The sequence below is a fragment of the Montipora foliosa genome, chromosome 3, assembly GCF_036669935.1.
Source record: "Montipora foliosa isolate CH-2021 chromosome 3, ASM3666993v2, whole genome shotgun sequence".
Classification (NCBI taxonomy): Eukaryota; Metazoa; Cnidaria; class Anthozoa; order Scleractinia; family Acroporidae; genus Montipora; species Montipora foliosa.
Window position 1 is genome coordinate 61,720,710 of NC_090871.1, and position 20,000 is coordinate 61,740,709.

Here is a 20,000-nt window from a genome sequence, read left to right on the forward strand (position 1 = left end):
GTTTTAGAAAAATGTGTTTTTATTTTAGCTAACACAATCTTTCTTTTCTTTTCAATTTCATACTTGGAATGTTGGCGTTACTTCGAACAGATCGAGGTTAGTGCAATGTTAACAAATTAAATTTTAGTTTTAAGCTTTTCATTTCAGCGCTTGTTTTTCCAGACGAAACGCGACGTATCTCAAGATTTCCGAAGATGTCCGAACTTAAAAAAAGCAATTCGGTGGATGTTAAATTCGAGTTCCGGTCTTCTGCGACTGTTGCCAGTCTTTCAGGTTTACCAGTTGTGCTAAAGTCATGTTCACTTACTGCTTGAGTGATTCACAGTCAACTGACGAAGCAGGAGCCTTTGTTTCTTTTAACGAACCCAAAAATGACCAGCTCCCAACGTCAGTGGCTTCATAGCTCAGTTGGTTGGAGCGTCGCACCGGTATCGCGACGTTACGGGTTCAAACCCCGTTGAAGTCCTGAATTTTTCAGGCTTCTTTACGCAATTGCAAAAGTTGCGTTCATAACTGCGAGGATCATAGCTTCACTTGATTTCATATCCGCAGTTCATATATGATCCATTTCATATATCAGTTCATCGTTAAACCCAAAAGCCGAGTTTGAATTTGCCTTCTGCTTATATTATGAAGAGTTAATCGGTAGTATGTTTTCATTATAAGATCGGAATTGACAAAACTCCTGCAATAGTTCTTACTTTGCTGGAACGACATTGATTTTAAAGTACATAGAACATTATCGCACTCGGGATACAGCATTGTCGTTTTGTTAAGTACAGATACAAAATACTAGTTAGGAATATCTTACAATGTACGTAGGAATGTCTACGGAAGATCATCTCAATTAGTGTAACGTTTAAGCTGCATGGAGACTGACTGGAATGCTGCGTTACTACTGCAGTAGTGGAGCTCCGCGCCCCGAAAGCACCATGGTTAAGAAAATATGGTAACCCCGAGAAATTTTTGTTTTGGGTGTGACGTCATCGCACGATCGTCCGTCCTTACTTCCGTACGTTTAAGTTTTCATTTAAGGCAATACGCGAAATCTCCTACTTCTGGAACGCGCTTTTTTGGCGGGAAGTTGCATGGGCTGGAACCCGCTTTTTTTCGGCGGGAAGTTGCATGGCCAGTGTACTGCGCATGCGACAAGATTACGACAGACCAACAACATTACTTACGATTGTCGCAGCGTTTTACGGGGTAAGAGACTAATTTACCGAAAGGAGCAGACTGGACTGGCAAGCATACTAGTTATACAAATCAGATCTGAAACAGAAACATAAATAAAAAGTAATTGAGGAGCTCTTCCTTTAGGCTTGCCTAAACATTTAGTACATATTAAAAGAATCAAACGCTAGGTGATTCAGTAAGGCAACCTAACCGATGAAAACGCTTGATTAATGCACGCTTAATTTTTGCTTCATTCGAAAGCAGTTGAAACAGTATTTTACGGGTAGAAACAGTTTATTATTATTAAACTAGTTTATTTATTAATATATTTATAACAACTTTATGTGCTAAATGAAGACGAAGCAAAAAGATTTTTCATATAAACTCTTGGAAGGTAACTAATTTTTTCCCCCTGAATTCTTTCTTTTTCCTTCTTCACGCAGAGGATCCTTGCGAGAACAAGGAATGTCCTTTCTACTCTGACTGCACCTTGGACAACAACTTTGAAGCTCAATGCACATGCGTGCAGAGTTGCCCGCTGATCTTTGATCCAATATGCGCCAGCGATGGTGAAACGTACCCAAACGAGTGCGTTTTTAAAATACGAACGTGCGCTCGCAATGGAAGTCTCAGTATTTTACATCAGGGCTTTTGTAGTGAGTGTTCTGTCTTGTTTATTCTCTTCCTGTGTCATTCCTTGGAATATCTCTTGGGCCCGAGATTAATTCATTAACTAATTAATTTTCCTACTGGTTTTCACCTTCCAGTTCGACTTCTTAGTGCTCTTACGTTTCTTTGCCTATTACTAGAGGCAGAGTGGCCCAGTGGTAAGGGCGCTTGTCTTGAGATCCGGAGATCCCGGGTTCAAGACCCGTTCTGATCAATTGTTGAATTTGTTCCAGGTATTCCCTGGTTCAACTTCTCAGCTGCACTTGTAAATAGCCAGTTGCGATTGTTGTTGTTCTGTTCTGTCATTTCATTGATTGTGTTTCATTGGAGCTGAAAAGGCCCGATGGGGAGTGGCCAATTAAATACGTATTGCATTGTATTTTACTTTCTACGCGCGGCTTTGCCGTCTTTTCAAGCTTCTAATACTGTCGTTTATAAATATTTATGTTCTTTGTCTTCTTCTTCTTCTTCTTCTTCTTCTTCTTCTTCTTATTCTTATTCTTCTTCTCTTTCTTCTTCTTCTTCTTCTTCTTCTTCTTCTTCTTCTTCTTGAATCTCAAAACAAATTGTTTTTCCAACTCTTTCCTCTTCTCTGTTAGCTCCTTGCTCTACGGTAACTTGTCAGTTGTATGCCCACTGTGTGTCCAGTAATGGTACAGCTGGAGTCTGTGTCTGTCCAAACGGCTGTCTATCCAATTCCAGCCACGTTTGTGGAACTGATGGCAACACCTACGAGAGTGAATGTCATCTTCGAGCTGATTCCTGTGAGCGGAAAGCAAACCTGTCTGTTCGACACGTGGGAAAGTGTGGTAAGATTTGGCTTCTTCTAATCTTGATTTCACTTCAGCAACTGCTTTATTTCGAAGCTCAGTCACTTCACGCTTGATTGATAGTTTTTATGATGACAAAGTGGGACAGTTGTTCTCAGCAATTCTTAGGTTGCTAAAATTGCATATTTTCCCTTAAGCTTAATAAGAATTTAAGAAAGAGCCTTATTTCTGGGCTTTTCTTTTTATTTGCATTCTCCTTAATAAGCATTATCCATCCAGAGTCGTTAACGTTAACTTCATCATGTCATTTTAATTGCTATCATCATTGTTGAAGTAATGGTATCAGACATCGTCGTAATGATAATTATGATAATTGCCATTATCATCGTCGTTATCAAATTGTTTAATTCTTTGTTACTTTTCTTATAATTATTGTTCTAACTCATTTACCTTTTTGATGGTTACTTCTTTTTTCCTTTATGGTATCAAAGATCCTTGCTATTCCAAGAAGTGCCCACCTTACGCGGAATGTGTGTCTCAATTCGGGACCTTTGCACGGTGTGTCTGTCCGTCCAAATGTTCACTCTTGTATAACCCAATATGTGGTACGGATCGCAAAAGCTACTTCAACTTGTGTGCTCTGCAGCTAACAGCCTGTCAGTCAAATTTGACAATTAGAGCTGCTTACAAAGGAACATGTGGTATGATATATGCATTTTAAGCATGCGGTTTTCCATAACTTGCAAACTCTAGGCTTCGAATAGACCTATTTACCGATACGGCTGCCATTTTGATTTCTATTGTTTCGAATAGCTATTATGGGATGCCCAGGGGGCAAATACACATTAATTTGCCCCCTGGGCATCCCATAATGTCTTTCGAAACAATAGAAATCAAAATGGCCGCCGTATCTGCAAAAAGGTCTATTCAATCCAGCGGTTTAGTTTAATACAAAGGAATGCTCTTGGCGGCAGTCGTTGGACCGTTCAACAATGAATCGAATTCGTACATCTCATCGCTCCAGGTAACACTGTTACTATTTGCAAATGGAAACACTGTTTTCCTCCTTTTTCGGAATCAAGGTCGCTGATAAACTATTTAGCAAAGCAAAGCAAGTCAAGTAGACAACGTTGTTTTTTAGATGCCCGTTACTGTGACTGACGACAGGAAAAAGACGAATGAGATTGAATCTCAAAGCTTAGAGTTCATCGGCTGTTTCTAGGAATCTGTGTGTGCGCATGAACGAAAGGTCTTGAGTAGAATTTCTTTAATTTTTGACTTGTCAAAAGGAATCACCGTACCTCTTTTTTTCTCTTCTCAATTTCTGTCATTCACTTTTTAATATCTAATCTTTCTTTCGTTACTTTGTTGTTGCTTAATATATTTTTGTTCTTTGCCGCTGACCTATTCCCTTGAATGTCCTCAACCAATGATTGGCCTATTCCAGGCAATCCCACATCGCCTTGCTCACGCGTGACTTGTCCTCCAAACGCCATGTGCATTGTCACAGCCAATGGCACAGCCCAGTGCGCATGTTCCACACCGTCTTGTTCGAAAACCAGCAGTATTATCTGTGGTAACAATGGAAAAACGTACCAGAATGCTTGTGAAATGGAAATTGAATCTTGCCAAAGCAACGAGACTATCTCTGTCATGCATGACGGGCCGTGCAAAGGTAAGTCGAACTATTTCCTCATTACTGCATCGCCTCTCGCTAAATTCCTTCCTTTAATCCTTTTAATAGTACAGTTTTCGAATTTCTTGCGTGGCTACACATATGTTTTGGACACTCTTACCATCGAGAGGATGAACAGTTTTCTCGCCTTGATGTCTTCCGAATTTCTTTCATTATATGCTCATTTCCCGGGAGAACGCCTCTTCCCTGTTTTATGAATGAGTAGCAATATGATAGAATGTAAAAAAAAACTGCCCAAGAATGGACTCCAGCTGACTCGCTCTGATATTGTATCTTCTTATCGCTTGAGTACAAACCAGCAGCGCAAAATTTGAAGAGAAACTTGTAGAGTTTGATGATTTTAATCATGAGCGTGACTAACTCTAGGATGAAGGAAGATCAATCCTGATCGCAAAATTTTTCTACAACATGCATACCACGTGACTTGCAATCGCTTGATCTCCTATCAGTGGCACAAAACAGTAATCTTGTTACGTCATCCTCGCTATCTCGATGGTAGAAGCCAATGAAGCTAGTAAGAGATTTGTTGCTTTTTGCACCAACATGGCGGCGATAGTGCCCATTATGATACTAGGGAACTTAAGCAACGGCGACGGCAACGAGAACGTCATCTCAAAATGTAAATTCGCATTACAGGGTATTGTAATCACTTCGTGACTATTTCAACCTTTTTAATTTGACAAGGGTGTTGTAGTTCCTCAAGAATGACACTGGTCAGAACTCAGCGTAATTTAGGGAAGAAAATAAAAATTTATCCTCAAGTGCTAACGTTCTCCATAAAACCTCAAATTTGGCTATTTCACGTTGTTGTTTTGCCTACGACGGCAAAGAAATGGACAACAGTGAAAAACGCATGTGCAGGGCGTGCAAAGCTGTTGTTTTTGCCCACTAAATATGCAAATTTGTGACGTTCTCGTTGCCGTCGCCGTTGTCGTTCCTTTAAGTTCCCTGTTATCTTAACGAAGCTTTGATTGGTTTGTTTAAAAGTAATTTCTGGGTTAACGTTAAGTTACATAGCGAGAAGGGGCGAGTAATTGGTAAAACCAAGAGAAAATGCCGGAGGGTGAGAGAGGGAGTGTCCGTGGGCGTCGGCCGAGATGTGTGAATCTTACAAAAGTTAATTGGCAGCTTAAGCACGCGCGTTTTTGAAACGCGGACGGCAAACGGAAGTGAGCTGTTTTCCCTTTCAACTTGTCTTTTCTTCATTAGAGATGATTATTATAAAAAGATGGGAGACACCACTGTCCTGGCACGCGAAATATTCCCTTCCAGTTGCCGCCCGCGTCTCAAAAATGCGCGTACTTTAGCTACCTATTTTTTGATCGGAAGTCTTTTGCCGAGACGTCCGCGACTATTAAGCATGACGTCATAGGAACTTATGAAGGATTTGGTTACGGCGGCTGTTGGGTATTCAGTATGGCTTTCGCAGGTGCATGTATTCTTCATCCAGCAAGCCATTACCTTCACAAGAAATTGTAAAATCTATCTCCAACTCCGGGTTTTGGGGGCAAGATATACCAATTTCCTTGCCTCTCAAACTCGTTTTCGTCACTCAACAAACCTTAGTTCCACTTGGACGTCTCGGGAAACAAACTTCCGTTTTGGTGACACTAAGAATAACTTAACTGAAATTAACATATCCCAAGGGCTAGGCTGGGCGACTCCCTCTCTGTCTCCTTAATTTTCCCTTGGTAAAACTACACAAAATGGACTGGACTGCCACGACACAGCCACTTTAATAAGAAGAGCAAACTATACTAATGCCAAATGTAACAGTCTCATTCAAATCTTATCTCTTTCCTCAAGATCCTTGCTACAGAGGAAAGTGTAAACATGGAGCGGTATGCCATCCGGTTTCAAACACTACAGCTCGTTGCGTGTGCAACATGTGCCACTTCAGATACAAACCGGTTTGTGGCAGTGATAACCGGTCGTACCTGAATCACTGTTTTCTCAGACGCCAGGCGTGTCTTGCCCAGTTCCCTATTTCTATGGTGCATCATGGTCGATGTAGTAAGTCTCATATAATGTTGTTACAATGAAAGAAAGAGGACTCTCAGGCAAGGAGTTTTTTACTTAACAGATTTCCTTCATTTCTTCTGAAATTTATTCTGAGAATTGCGTGGCTCAGTTTGGGAGGCTGCGGGATGAAATCCCGCTCAGACCACATGATCGAGGGATTTGTCCCGCAACCAAATCCGTCATGCATGCTGCTAAATAGTCAACCGGTTTTCCTTATTTCAATCGTGTTCTGTTAACATTGTTATTTTGCATTGTTTCTTTCCATTCACGACTCCTTCAAGCTTCAAACTTTAAATGAATGGCTTTTTGCCTTAATACATCTGAATAATCTCAGCTCATTTTCTCCTCCTACCTCTTGTGTTTAACATTGAATGTTTTTTTTATATCACGTTTAAAACTATTTTGCTAACTTTTCCGGTCACTTTGCATTGTTAATTGCATTGTTGATTGCCACGTAGCGTGTTAATTGCTGATGGGGTTTAAAGATTCAAAATTTTCCTTGGAAATTATTCTATCTTCCTGTAAAACACCTTCTCACTCTTCTCAGCATGCAATGCCACTCGCTGTCAATTTGGCGGGAAATGTATGCTCCGGGAGGATGGGGCCGAGACGTGCCAGTGCCCGCGCGGCTGTTCTCTTCTATTTGATCCTGTATGTGGAAACAATAGGAAAACCTACATGAACCGCTGTGCTCTCAATCTCGACAGATGCCAAACAAATGGAATTGTAGCGCTTGCTCATGAAGGAAGATGTTGTAAGAAAACTCTCAGTGTCTTGTTATTCTTTATATCTTGCCCGAATTCTGTTGTCTCCTTTTTGCTCACAACCTCGTGTTTGCTTGAAGTATTTTCAATGTTTTAAGTAGTTGTCTTGCCCGGTCACTCACGCAGGAGTCTGATTCCTACAATCATTTCCAAGCCATTTACTTGTTCCCACAGAAAGAGATGACAGTCCAGGTGGTTTTGCCGCATCCTCGGCGACTTTCTCAAGTTTTTAAACTGAAAATGCGACCTTTATCTGAAAACAGTACCACGAATAGTAGGGAGTTCAAGCAAAGTCGACGAGGCTGAGGTGAAGCCAAACCAAAACTGTACTTTTGCTCGCTGTTCACGTTGGATGAAATTTTATTCCATTTCTCTTATCCCCGTACACTCCCAAACGACAGCATGTTTTTTGTACATATTACCTTATCAAGGAATTTTGTGAAAAGAATGAGCACTAGACTCTTAATCTCGGTTAACTTCAACGCTCTTATAATCAATTTAGTCAAAAGAAATTTTGAATTTCCCGCAACAGCCGCAATATGGGTCAATGCGAACGTGATGTAATAATCGTGAAGTGGTGATTGAATCCCGAATTGAGAGCAGTCCCGTCGTCGTTGCTTCAACTTCTTATAAAGAAAACCTGACTCAACGTTTCGTTCACATAAAAAACGAAAAAAAGGAGCATTTAAATTCCATCGATGAATCTGTGGTAAAGCTCTTTAGTAGGGTGTCGTTTCACCCGAACGCGATAAAGCAGGACTTTCTCTGGACTTTCTCTTTTTCAATTTTCCTTCGGCTATCACAGCTGGCGATTTGCCCAATAGTATTACCTCATTCTTGTCTTATGCATTAGATTCTCTTTTACGCGGGACTCGACCTTATGTAACATTATATTAATTCAGAATTGTCTCTCTAACTTAACTTTCTTAAATGTTTGCCAGTCCCTGGCTGTGCTCAAACCAATTGTCGTTTCTATTCGTCTTGCGTGGAGCGGCCAAACGGTCAAGCTGTTTGCGTCTGCAACGAAACATGCGCTCTGGCTTTAGATCCAGTTTGTGGTAGCAACGGCAAAACTTACATCAACGAATGTCTACTTCGAGTTGATGCCTGCAAGCAACGACGAAGCTTCGCTGTGCTGGCTCAAGGAGCTTGCAGTAAGTTCTCTTTTTTTTTTTCGTTCTACAGCATGATCTCGAATGCCGATACAATAAGTCTGCTTTAGCTACAAATTGTTTAGCCTCCAGTCGCATCACGGCGGTTGATGGGCGATGTGAATTATTTCCTGAAATCACGGCACCGTTTGATTAGGCCAAAAGGCTGATTTAGCAACAGAACGGGAACGTCAGCGGCGACGGCGCGCGCAGAAAAAACACCAATGAGAATTCAGAATAGAATAGACTCCACTCTTTTCTTCTCTATTCTAAATTCTCATTTGTAGTTTTGCTGCGCGCGACGTCGCCACTGACGTTCCCGTTCTGTTGCTAAATCAGCCTAAAGTTATTAACGGGACGACAACGAAAGAGTAGGGAGCGTTGTAGGCCAGTTGAGTTCTACGGCATTCAGTTTGCAAGGACTTTTTATCCCGCACTGACAACGGAGTGGAGTTGTGTTCGGAAGTCCCGAATTCAACCCCTACTTACAATTGAGTTTTTTGCCTTTGTTCTCTTTCAAACAAATCGCTCTACCTTCAACATTTAAGTATCGCCATGGGCTCTTTACCTTTTGTGGCAACTGCTGCCGTAGCAATATTCACCTAAACGTCATAGACCACATACAGTCATAGACCGTCAATTTTTCACTTCTTATGTCTGTTTTGTCAGCGGTAACATGCAGATACCACGCTGTTGTGACTCTTTAAACCCTTTCACTCCAATGATCGAAATGTTCATTCTCCTAACTAGTACCAGAGATTCTTCTTCTTTTGGTTAGTCATAAGAATTTGGTGATCACACCTCTTAAGCTCATAATTATCTTCATTCTCAATACCTGTCTGACTGACATTTTATTGAAATTGTGAGGAGAATTTACATGCCGATCAAACCTTGGAGTCAAAGGGTTGAGGGCTACTTTTCTCTGTTCTTGTTGTGTTGTTCCTCTGCTCAATTGTTGTTGTTTTTTAAACCATTCCTGAGAGCCTGTAATGATACATGAAGTTGCGTACTGACTCCCAAAAAATGTGCCTTATCTCTTTCTTTGCATGAAGTCCTATCTTTTTTAGAGCTTCTTCTACTCTGGTCTTCCATTTCTTTCCTTCTCAGCGCCTTGTGCCATTCTCAACTGCGACTTTTACGCTAGATGTAAGGCACAGCTAGACGGCACCCTGAAATGTGTCTGTCCGAGGCAGTGCCCACTGTCCTTCGCTCCTGTGTGTGGCACGGATGGACAGACGTATCCGAACGAGTGTACTCTACAAGTGCAATCCTGCAGAAGTCAGACCCGTATTACGGTCGCTAAGAGAGGGTCTTGTGGTGCGTACTAAAATTGTCGAAATTTAACAGCGGGGTACTGTTCGACTAACAGCTAGCTTGCGTAAATTTTGTTCCCTCTAGCTCCTCGATTGAAAACGTATCCTCTGTTATCCGCTATCTAACGCGTCTTTTCTTGGAATGGGATCTTGCTAATGCTGTTAAAACCCTTTAGAAATTAAGACAGATTATGTCCCTATCTCGCATTTACGCGAGTTCAAGTTCTTGATTAATCATCAACTATTGCTATAGTGATAACCCGTAACGGGTACCTTTGTAAGCACCTGCACACTTACGCTATGTTTCTTTGCGGAAAACCAAATCCCGATTTTTGAATCCTAAGAATGACTTTGCGTTTCGTTACAAAAAAAGATAATTTTGTTTCTCAGGAATTCATACACAGCTAAGACCTCGTACAGTATCCCGTCTGTGATGGGCTCGTTGATCACACCATTGGCAAACGAACCAGTGTTTCGTCAGATATTTCGGACACAATAGCCCTTTTCACGGTTAGTTTTTCTCATTTGCATCATTTGCATCTCATTTGCAATCTAACGTGGATGCGAGGCAATTTCGGGTTAAAACTACAAAATAGCCCGAAATTGACTCATACATGCTTGATTACATTGTAATGCAAATGAGAAAAACTAACCGTCAAAAGGACTATTGGCCATTTTCGATATATTAAAATTCAGTCCAAAACAAAAGACACCATCTCGAGGCTCTGGGGAATAAATATAAGGATTTGTATGAGTTTGTGCTCGAGAGCCTCGAGATGATGCCTTTTGTTTAGGACTGAATTTCAATATATCGAAAGTGGTCTATTCAAATCAGAATTTTCTGCTTCAGCGGATTTGACGTTAGCGCATGTGGCCAGTTTCGAATGTGTTGGTTTCCTCTTTGCTCTGCCTTCTGCGTAGCAAGCGATTCCTTGGGGATTTTACCGTGGGAGGGCTGGTTTTAAATCTTAATACGCATGAACTGGTGATGATTCCGTTTCTCTTACCTTCCCCTCCCCTCCTCTTGTTTCCTCTCGCCCCATTTCGCCCGCAACGGAAAATCGGCGTTCTTGCGCAGAAACCTCACAGAAACACTTGCTACACAAGTCATTCATTAATCTTCTTGTGACTACAATATTTAATGCTTTCTAAAGTCTGCACAGGTAGAAATTGTCTTCGTCCCGCTTCAAGGTCTGCAAGACACATCGGCAGACGCTTGGCCGCTGAAGATACAATTTCTGGTTCCTCTCGTTGTGAGTTCTGATGGCATCTTGCCTTAAAACTATCAATTTATTTTCTTACTTTTTCTCCCTGCAATTGGTTTCTTCTTATACATGTGTTATTTTTATCGAAATGCATTTGCTATTGATTGTACCCCGTTATCGTAAACTATCCCTCCTCTTTCACTCAGTCTGGTTTATCTCATTAGTAATAAACTATTGATGTCTTGTTTTATACTAACTTCCAGACTGCAAAGACACTCGCCTGTGTGGAGAGTTGCGTAGGGTTTCAATAATTTTAAAGATCTCGTGTTTCTTGTATTTGTTATGATCAACGGATCGATAACAACGCCGGCTTGTAATGAGGAAAAGTTCTAAACGATTTTTTCTCGTGGTGGTTGTCATATAAACCTCTTTACAAGTATATTTTGGCTCTGTCTATCATCCCGTATAGCGCCAACGCTTTGGCAGAATATACCGCGTCCTGGAGTTCTTAAGCATCTTAAATTCCCCCTATCATTTCCTTTAGATAAGATATGATCTGATGTCTACGTTTTACAATTTAACGAAAATAAGACGCGTCATAAATAGGAAAGGGTTCTCAGCTATTTTTATGTTGTCCACGTCTTCAAAAAGGCTTGAACGTTTTCGTATATAAGACATAAACTGTAAGTGCGCATACGAAACATTTTTCAAGTTTACCGACACACCACTCGAAAGGTTGCATTTAATGAATCCGTAACACGTCGTGATCGCGCCAATCCGTCGATAGCTTTCTACCTACTCTTCTTGCATTTCCATCTCATTCTCTGTACGCAACACAACATGTTCCAGTCAACACGAACGCATAACCGATACGGCCCGTTTAAGAACGCTTCTCAGATAAGACGCGCGTCTCTCATGAATGGCCCTGGCTAACCATTCATGCAGCGAAAAACTTCCTATTGTCATAGTTAAAGTTCATTAATACACGTTTACTCTTGTAACGGACGTTTTTTTTTGTTATTTAAGTTAGTAGGGACTTATAGCTGCGACAACGACAACGCCGTTGAAAACGATTCATTTTTCGATCATTCCTTCTCGTTCTTGTTCTGTAATATGGGCGAAGTGTCCTATTTCTGGTACGGACTGTTTCAAAGAAAAAACAGAGAATGACAATTTTAACTTTGTATGCTCACGTCAAAACCCTAAATTATGTTATTTCACTCGCACTAACGAGTGCTACATAGTCCTTTCCGATAAAACTCCGTAGAGACGGATAATTCGTCCCGGCGGATTGCGCGTTTCTGGTATAAAAACGGCCTTTGAGTTTTGTGACTTATTCCTTTCCTTATTTACCTTGAGTTTTTATTTAGTTATTTACGTGAGACCAATAAATGACACATAAATTGGTCTGGAGAATTGTTCTAATCGAGTTTGCAAACGGCCGGAATTTCCGAATGCGTTTCGTGATTTGTGGGTAGTGAATGAATGTGTGTGGGCTCGTACAAATTGAGAACTATCAAACCATGACATCATTCATTCATTCATTCATTCATTCGTTTAATCATACATACAATTCATTTTTCGTCTGTAATTACCTCCACTTTGTCATTTTTCTCCAGCTACAGCGGCAGGATTTAAAGGCAATTCTTTCATGACATACAAAGCCTTGTCTCAAGTTAATAAAATAGCAGATATTCAAATGGATATACGACCCATTAGTCGCTCTGGAGTGTTGCTGAACAGCAAGGCGTCCGGCAAAAGAAACAACAATGATTACATCTTCATTGTATTGATACGCGGATGGGTGACTTTCAGGTAAGCCTTTAATAATACAGCAACTGCCCATTGACGGGTAAAATCATTTAGCGTTCAACGGAGTAAAATCTTTAAGTGCCACTCTTGGGAGTGGAAGCGTTGAAAGTGAATTAAAAAGTAACTTCATCGATACCTTTAGTGATACGGAGTGTTTATATTGCCGTTAAAATCCGACCTCAGGTTGAATCCCTTCTTACGTAGGTTGAATAAGCATTCAGATGAATTGAGCAAACGTTTTTGGAGCCTAAATTAAGCCTAGAGAAAAATTAGGGTCAGGTTAGGTTTAGTTTTGGTCATTATATATGACTTATTAATTATGACTTATGATACAAAGGTAAATAATGAAAGGAATTTGGGTTGAGCATGTTCATCGTTGTAGTGTAGTGGTGGAGGCACAGGATTATAGATCTGGCCCCAGTTGTTCGAAAGGTGGATAACGCTATCCACAAGATAAATCGCTATCCATTGGATAGCGCAATTGCTTTCGCTACGACTTCTCCACTAGATAATGATTTATCCGGCGGATAGCGCTAAGCCTATCCATCGTTTGAACAACAGGGGCAGGGGCCAGGAGGGTTCGAATTCGAGTACCATTAAGTGCATAGTACAGTTCTTTGTTCCCGTACTATATTGTAACGTTGAGGCTGAATGAATAAGTGTATGAATACAGAAACCGAAGAGATGGTGAGAAACGTTAAGAAGAAGATGTGTTGAGATGCGTAAGACAGAGCTGGAGGGAAGGTATAGGTGTTTCCAGTCCCTTTTTGGGGTGTTAATAGCTGATTTCAACTAGGTGTGCAAGTTTAATCCTAGGTAAAGTGAGGATCACCAGTTTAATCTAGATAAAAACGGATTCAACCTGAGACCGGATTTGACCTACAGCATTTTTACGTATGGGGCCGAATGTGCTAAAGAATCTCACGCCGCATTCTTATCCGATCAGAGTGAAAAGCAGAACCAATAGCTGTGATTACGGTTGAGTCAACGTCTCAACGGTGTTAGTTTCAGAGAGCGCCAAAACAAGGCTTTCGGGTCAAAACAATAATTTCTTATCGAAGGACTCTGTGCTTTCTTGATTCTTGACTGTTTCCTTCGTTTTTTTTTTTTTTTTTCAAGTAATTTGAGGTTTGTCTGACCTGAATTTATTGTGGAAAGTATGGCAAGGCACTTTATGGCATATGGTTGTGTTAACCGAAGTAACAACCTCGAATGTGCGGACCTATCGAGGGTAGCTTCCATTCAACAACTGTAGTTTCTCTTCTTCAGAGAAAAACGAAAATTCGAGTGGTTTTTTTTTTTTCGCATTTTGCGCGCTAAATATCTTAGTCTTCTTTATAGGCTACTTTCGAAAATACCATAATACTCTTTGTTCGTCCCTCCAAATTTTGCATAAGCAATGTTTTTGTTTTCTCTTGGGACCATTATAAGTCCCAAGAAAAACTGGAAACAACGTTATGCAAAATTTGGAGAGACAAACAAAGAGTATTATGGTATTTTCGAAAGTGGCCCATATCTGATCGAATGTTGACCCGAAAGCCTCGCTTCCGTGCGTTCTGAAACAAACACCGCTGAAACGTGAGCTCAACTGAAGTAACAGTTCTTACGATTTTTTTCTTGCATACGTTTTCCCGCGCTCAGCGCTGAGTGTGTGTTTTTGCTTCGCTTTGTCATTGGTTGATTTGAATACGTGAGTCTCTTGTTATTGGTTAACTTTCTTCTTTTTGTTTTGATTGTACAAGCCTCAATTGAATATCACTCTATTGTAAAGCGAAGAGTTTAATCTAGGAGCCTCCCATGAAATTATGGTCAACCTTCTTTTGTAAAATTCAACCAATGACTTTTTTACTAAAATAATGCAAAGGAAAATTAATATCAATAATGGTTTGGTCACACATACACAAGCGAAAAAAAAGATAAAAACCAACAGTTTTTAGCTTTGCTCTCGAGATTCTGAATTCCGGTGGATATTTCTTTGATTTATCAAAAATAGTTAGCTATGATCTTTCGTTTTATTACAAAATAAACAATGTTTGAAAAGTGACAACTATTTCAAGCGCTTTTTACGAATTGTTACAGTGCATTTTTCGCAGCAACTTTCAGAAAAATCTTCAAGATTCCATTCAAATCTCGGAAGCTCCAAAGAGGAATTCGAGGGTTTATTTCAGTCTTGCGGATACTGGTCACGCGTCACCTAACTTGACTGTAAAAGCAACAACCTTAATGGACGCCTTTTGCACGTGTTACGTGCCTCTCTTTATTTTTTGCTAAATACGCGCTATGGAGCGTTTTCACTCACGTGACCAGCAGCCATATTGTATTGCTGAAACAAAGGAAAGTATTTGCATAAAAATAGAGTTCAATTCCCAGAGGATTAGTTTGGAACACCAAGATGGCCGCCGTGACGTCATGTGAAAACGCTCTATAAAAGGGGGAGCTTTACGCCCTGCTTTTCCTCGAATTCATCCAATCATGAATGATAATCCAAGATGGCTATCAACAAACAAGAGAACAAAGAGGGAACTCTTAAAAGATATTTCTGGGGCGACACGAGTAACTGTAACTGTGATTTTGAGACTACAAGGACAGAAGACGTATTTAATACGGACAGGTTGACGGTAGAAGCTTTTTTGTTGCACAAGTTATCAAATTATCGACGTGTGCCCATGGAACTACACGCCAGCGTCTTTATGCTTAAAAGCAGATCGCGGCGACTTATTGGGTCGCTGCTCGCCTAAGAATGCCAGCTTTTCCAAGGGTAACTGTTATCTTAATACAGCTGGTTTCCTTTGGAGAGCGTTGAGCTTGCAGTACCCTTGGTGGAGGTTGAACTTTAATAATAATACCAACTTTATTCATTCAAAACAATGAAAGGGAGAGATACCAGAGGTTATCTCTATACGAGGGTATCCGCCCGGATGTTACTGATCTAGAGTCGATTTTGAGGAGGGAGGAAAACCGGAGTACCCGGAGAAAAACCCTCGGAGTCAGATTGAGATCGACTGAAACTCAGCCCACATACGATCTCGAGGCCAGAGTTGAACCTGGGTCACAGAGGTGGGAGGCACCGTTGATAACCACTAAGCCATCCTGACTCCTTGTTTGTATTCATATTGTTTTTTTCTTCTTCCTTTTTTTCAGCTATAACCTTGGCAAAGGCCCTGCCACTTTAATTAGCAGCGAGCGTATTAATATAAACCAATGGAATAGGATTCGTGCGTACAGAAATGGTGTTCTAGGATACTTGGAAGTAAACGGCAAAGGTGTAAATGACTCCTCGCCTGCAGGCCTGTCTCAACTGAACTTGGACACCGACTTGTACTTGGGAGGAGGTGTTGAAGGCTTTTCAGCAAAGTAATGGACTTTTCTTTCGTGATTATTACCGTTACCGATATCGTTGTCTTTATTTTTACTGCTATTGATGTTATAACTAAAGGGGAAAACCGGAACAGAGTAGAGAACCGTGTAAACCCACGTGTTACGCCGAACCTAGGAACTCACCGAAGGCTCTTGGCACTGACCCGACCCAGTTAACCAAACCCCAAACGTCGGTCTAGACTGCGAGTAGTCCCTTCATAAATCAGTCGAGCGGCCCGCTTTTCTGAGGCAGTTGTGTTTTGTCACGCAAACAACACCAAATAAAATGAGGCTTATTTGTTTGCGTGACAAAACACGACTGCCTCAGAAAAGCGGGCCGCTCGACTGATTCATGAAGGGACTGCTCGTATTCTAACGTCGATCCAACAAGGGAGCTCAGTAACTAATCTCTGAAAGCCGCATGTCAACTAATTTTCCTGCGCCCGTTTCTTTCTTTTTCAGCTATAAAAATCTTATGAAAACAAGAGCTGGTTTCTTTGGATCAGTGAGGAATTTCATGATAAATGGCGTGGTCTATGGCCTCGTTTTTCCAGGTCAATTCACTCTGAACGCAGTTAACGTAGTGATGTACAGCAATAATGACTTGTGTATGATGAATCCGTGCTACTATGGTGGCACGTGTCGCGTGATTGAAAACGAGGCGAAGTGCCAATGCTTGAGTGGATTTCTGGGTAGTCGCTGTGAAATAAGAGGTGTGTGAGGACATTTTTTTTAATTTATTCATTGTGTAAATTAAAAGCAATGAAGACGAATGAATGCCGGGCTTTCAAGCAGCAAATAGATGTTTCGGAATTACGATGAGCGGATGTCTTTGCAATCGTTTACTTTCAATCAAAAACACGAAATAAGACTTTCCTGATTTTGTAAACAATGCAGTTACATGCATGAAAGATCTTCATGGTTTTGTTTTTTTTTTTGTGTTTTTTTTTTTTATGACGGTAATGCAAAATTGTTTATCGCGATTTCTGATTTTTTTTTTTTTTTTTTTGTTTTTTTTTTTTTTTGTTATGGTTTTAGCCAACGTACCGTATTTCCAGGGTGGTGAGATGGGAAGCAATTCTTACATTCGGCTAGAACCTATGATATTGAGAAGAGACGAATTCGCTGCCGTTTTTGAAATACTCCCCGAACTGGACACAGGACTCATAATGTACTCGGAGTCAAAGGCGGATTTCATCTCTTTGGCCATGCGGGCAGGAAAACTGGAATTCAGGTGCGTACTTATGTACAAATTCGCCTTCGTTGGCACAGGCGTATTTTAGCGGACGAGCGCTTAGTATACGTCGCGAAAGTATTTGTGCTCCATCTGGAATTTTTGAAGCAACGCAAGGTTGAAGAGAGAAAAAAATGCAACTGAAGGGATGGGGATAAGCGGAAAGTGGATATCGGGGAAGGGTTCGGGTGAAATCCAATATGGCGGCTCCTTCACGAAGAGTTACTCGTTCTTAGTTGAAGGATTGACACTACAACACTTTATCACTGAACAGCATTGTTATGGTACTAGGTCAAACAACAATTATTTCTAAGAAAGATTAGGTCATTTTTGTGACGTAAAACGTTACCGTGGCAACAGGAAAGCCCTGCAAATACACCCCTTTTTTGGCATTAGCTTCTCATATCTCCAAAACCAATTCGGTGGCATGCTAGAATGAAACTTTCTGCAAAGTTTAAAAAAACTCTATAGAGCAGACTCAGAGCCACCTTAAATAATTGAAAATTCAAGATAGCTCTGAATCCGCTCCACAGATTTTTTTTAAAAGTCAGGTTGGCCGACTGATTACTCTTGTACAATAAAAAATTGGGGTCACCGCGTTCGCTTTTCAGATATGAGCAATTAAAGCCAAAATATAGGGTGTTTCTGCAAGGCTTTCCTGTTTCCATGGTAACTTGTTACGTCACAAAAATGACTGCATCTTGTTCAGCAATAATTGATGTTTCACATGGTATCATCACATTGCTGTTACGGGATAAAGTGTTGTAGTGTCAATCCTTCAAATAACAAGGCCTCTTGAAAGTGTTGAAACTAGTTTGAGGCACCTTAAAGAAAAGAAATCATCAATTTTTCATTCAGCAAGTGCGCCAATCCGTTCTATCCTCGGCACAGTCTGGTTTATTTATCTAATTAACATCCGTCGTACCTGTATTTCAGTCAACGATTTTTTCATACCAGTCATCTGTCCGTCTGCCAACTTGTCAGTCAGTCGCTTAGCTGCTTACTTAACTAGCGGTTGAACTGGAGCGAGCGCGAAATGGAGGCTGAAGGGGAAAAATCTCGCACGAGCCTCCTTCGCATGCTCGTTCCAGTGCAATTGTGATAACTCGAAATAGTCTATGATAAGTAGTATAACCTATTTTTGAATTGGTTCTACTCTTTTGCGTAATTTAGGTTCAACCTTGGCCAGGGAAGTGTTACTATTTCCACTGACTTTACCTTGAAGCTTAATGAGTGGCACCATGTAGAGATTATTCGAGTGGGTTTAGAAGGAATATTGATTGTGGATTATGTAAGTGTGCAAAGGGGCGTTGCTCCCGGTAAGTGGTTAAACCTGGACCTACAAGATACAGCTGTGTACCTTGGTGGAGGAGTTAGCTCCAACCAAGCTGGAATGTAAGTATAGTTTCTTCATTTCAAAAGAAAGAACCTTTTTTTTTTTTTTGGACTTCACTTTCGCTTAGTTTACCTCGATAATCACTCTAAAAATGCTTATCTTTCAGTTTGCGAAGGACCGGGGTTCAGATTGGCTTCACAGGATGCATCCGGGAATTGGAAACGGAAAACGAGGACTTACGCGAGAGACCGCTGGACATAATGATCTCAGACAGAGATGATTCCAACGGCAAAAGAGAGTTCCACAAAGTGATGAAGTGTGGCTGCAAAGATTTTGGGTGCCAGAACGAAGGAACCTGCCGAAGGAGGCCACATGACTTTAGATGCGAATGTCGAAATGGTTACACCGGCTACAAATGTCACATTCAAGGTAAATATCGTTCGAGAAAATTGTCGAGGGAATGTAAATATGAGTCGTTATTGCTTGCATAGAACAGCCTTTGAGGAGAGGGCTGGGTGTCTGGGTGAGATGGCGTTGAGGATACGATTTCTTTAAGATTGGGTATGGTGTAGAAGTTTAGCAGTTAGTTCCTTTAGTGCAGTGTAGGTTTTAATAGCGCACTGCAGGAACCCCACTGGGTTTGCACCCCAGTACAGGAGTAGACCGAGCTATTTTGCAACGAAACCTCGGCGCGTGAACACACAAATGGAGCACGTTCTTCCAATCAAATGGTTTAAGGTTGATAGACCTCTCGTTAGTATGCACAAAATTATGTTGAATAACGGCGGACGCGTGCAGTTCTAGCTCGAGTGAACAAGAGAGCGAGTCAAATGAAAGTTTCGGACTTTCATCTTCGGATGGATTTTTGAACTCTTCTAGCGACTCATCTGAGGATGATTCACGAACTGGGCACGGTAAACCAGGAACATTAAGGGGCCCATTACATGAGGCGGGCTGGCTCGTTTAGCTGAGATCCCGGCACGTCTAAGAAGTACACCAAAAATCAAGTTTGCGATTACATGGAAAAATCTCAGCCGGGTTACCCGAGATCCCGGCATTACGATGCCGGGATCCCGGCTAACCGGGCTGACATTGTTCCATGTAATCGCGTTCACCGGTACAGCCCGGTTAGCCGGGCCAGCGATCTCTAACCACATTACTCCACTTTAGAGCAAAATGGCCCACGGAATAATCGTTTTTTAATGTTTAAATAAAGGATAAATAAGATAGCAAACCATAAGGCTTCTTTAAATTGCAGAATGGTGAATTTTAATAACAATTTAGCGAGACAAACGTCTCTCCACTTCTTCTTGTTGTTGTTATCTTTTTTCACATGACGTATTCTAAATTTAGTCCAAGCCAGGCTGGCTCACCTCGTGTAATAACGGGCTGAAAGACATCCCGACAAACCTGACAAGCCCGGCTGAACGGGCCCTGAGCCGAAAACGGGCGTTGAAACAAACCTAACGTAGCAACTCATTTATTTAGCACATTTGCA

The 20,000-nt window shown here is 41.1% G+C and overlaps 1 protein-coding gene across 1 annotated transcript in view; it reads left to right on the plus strand.

The window, feature by feature from the left end:
• Nucleotides 1-20,000, plus strand: part of LOC137996199 (uncharacterized) — a 260,410-nt gene that overhangs the window by 233,668 nt on the left and 6,742 nt on the right. The window contains exons 136-145 of the mRNA XM_068841623.1: nucleotides 1,617-1,742; nucleotides 2,442-2,651; nucleotides 4,060-4,287; nucleotides 8,036-8,248; nucleotides 12,383-12,578; nucleotides 15,717-15,929; nucleotides 16,395-16,645; nucleotides 16,803-17,166; nucleotides 18,340-18,561; nucleotides 18,669-18,931. Coding sequence (XP_068697724.1) covers nucleotides 1,617-1,742; nucleotides 2,442-2,651; nucleotides 4,060-4,287; nucleotides 8,036-8,248; nucleotides 12,383-12,578; nucleotides 15,717-15,929; nucleotides 16,395-16,645; nucleotides 16,803-17,166; nucleotides 18,340-18,561; nucleotides 18,669-18,931 — 2,286 coding nt within the window. The remainder of the gene's footprint in view (nucleotides 1-1,616; nucleotides 1,743-2,441; nucleotides 2,652-4,059; nucleotides 4,288-8,035; nucleotides 8,249-12,382; nucleotides 12,579-15,716; nucleotides 15,930-16,394; nucleotides 16,646-16,802; nucleotides 17,167-18,339; nucleotides 18,562-18,668; nucleotides 18,932-20,000) is intronic.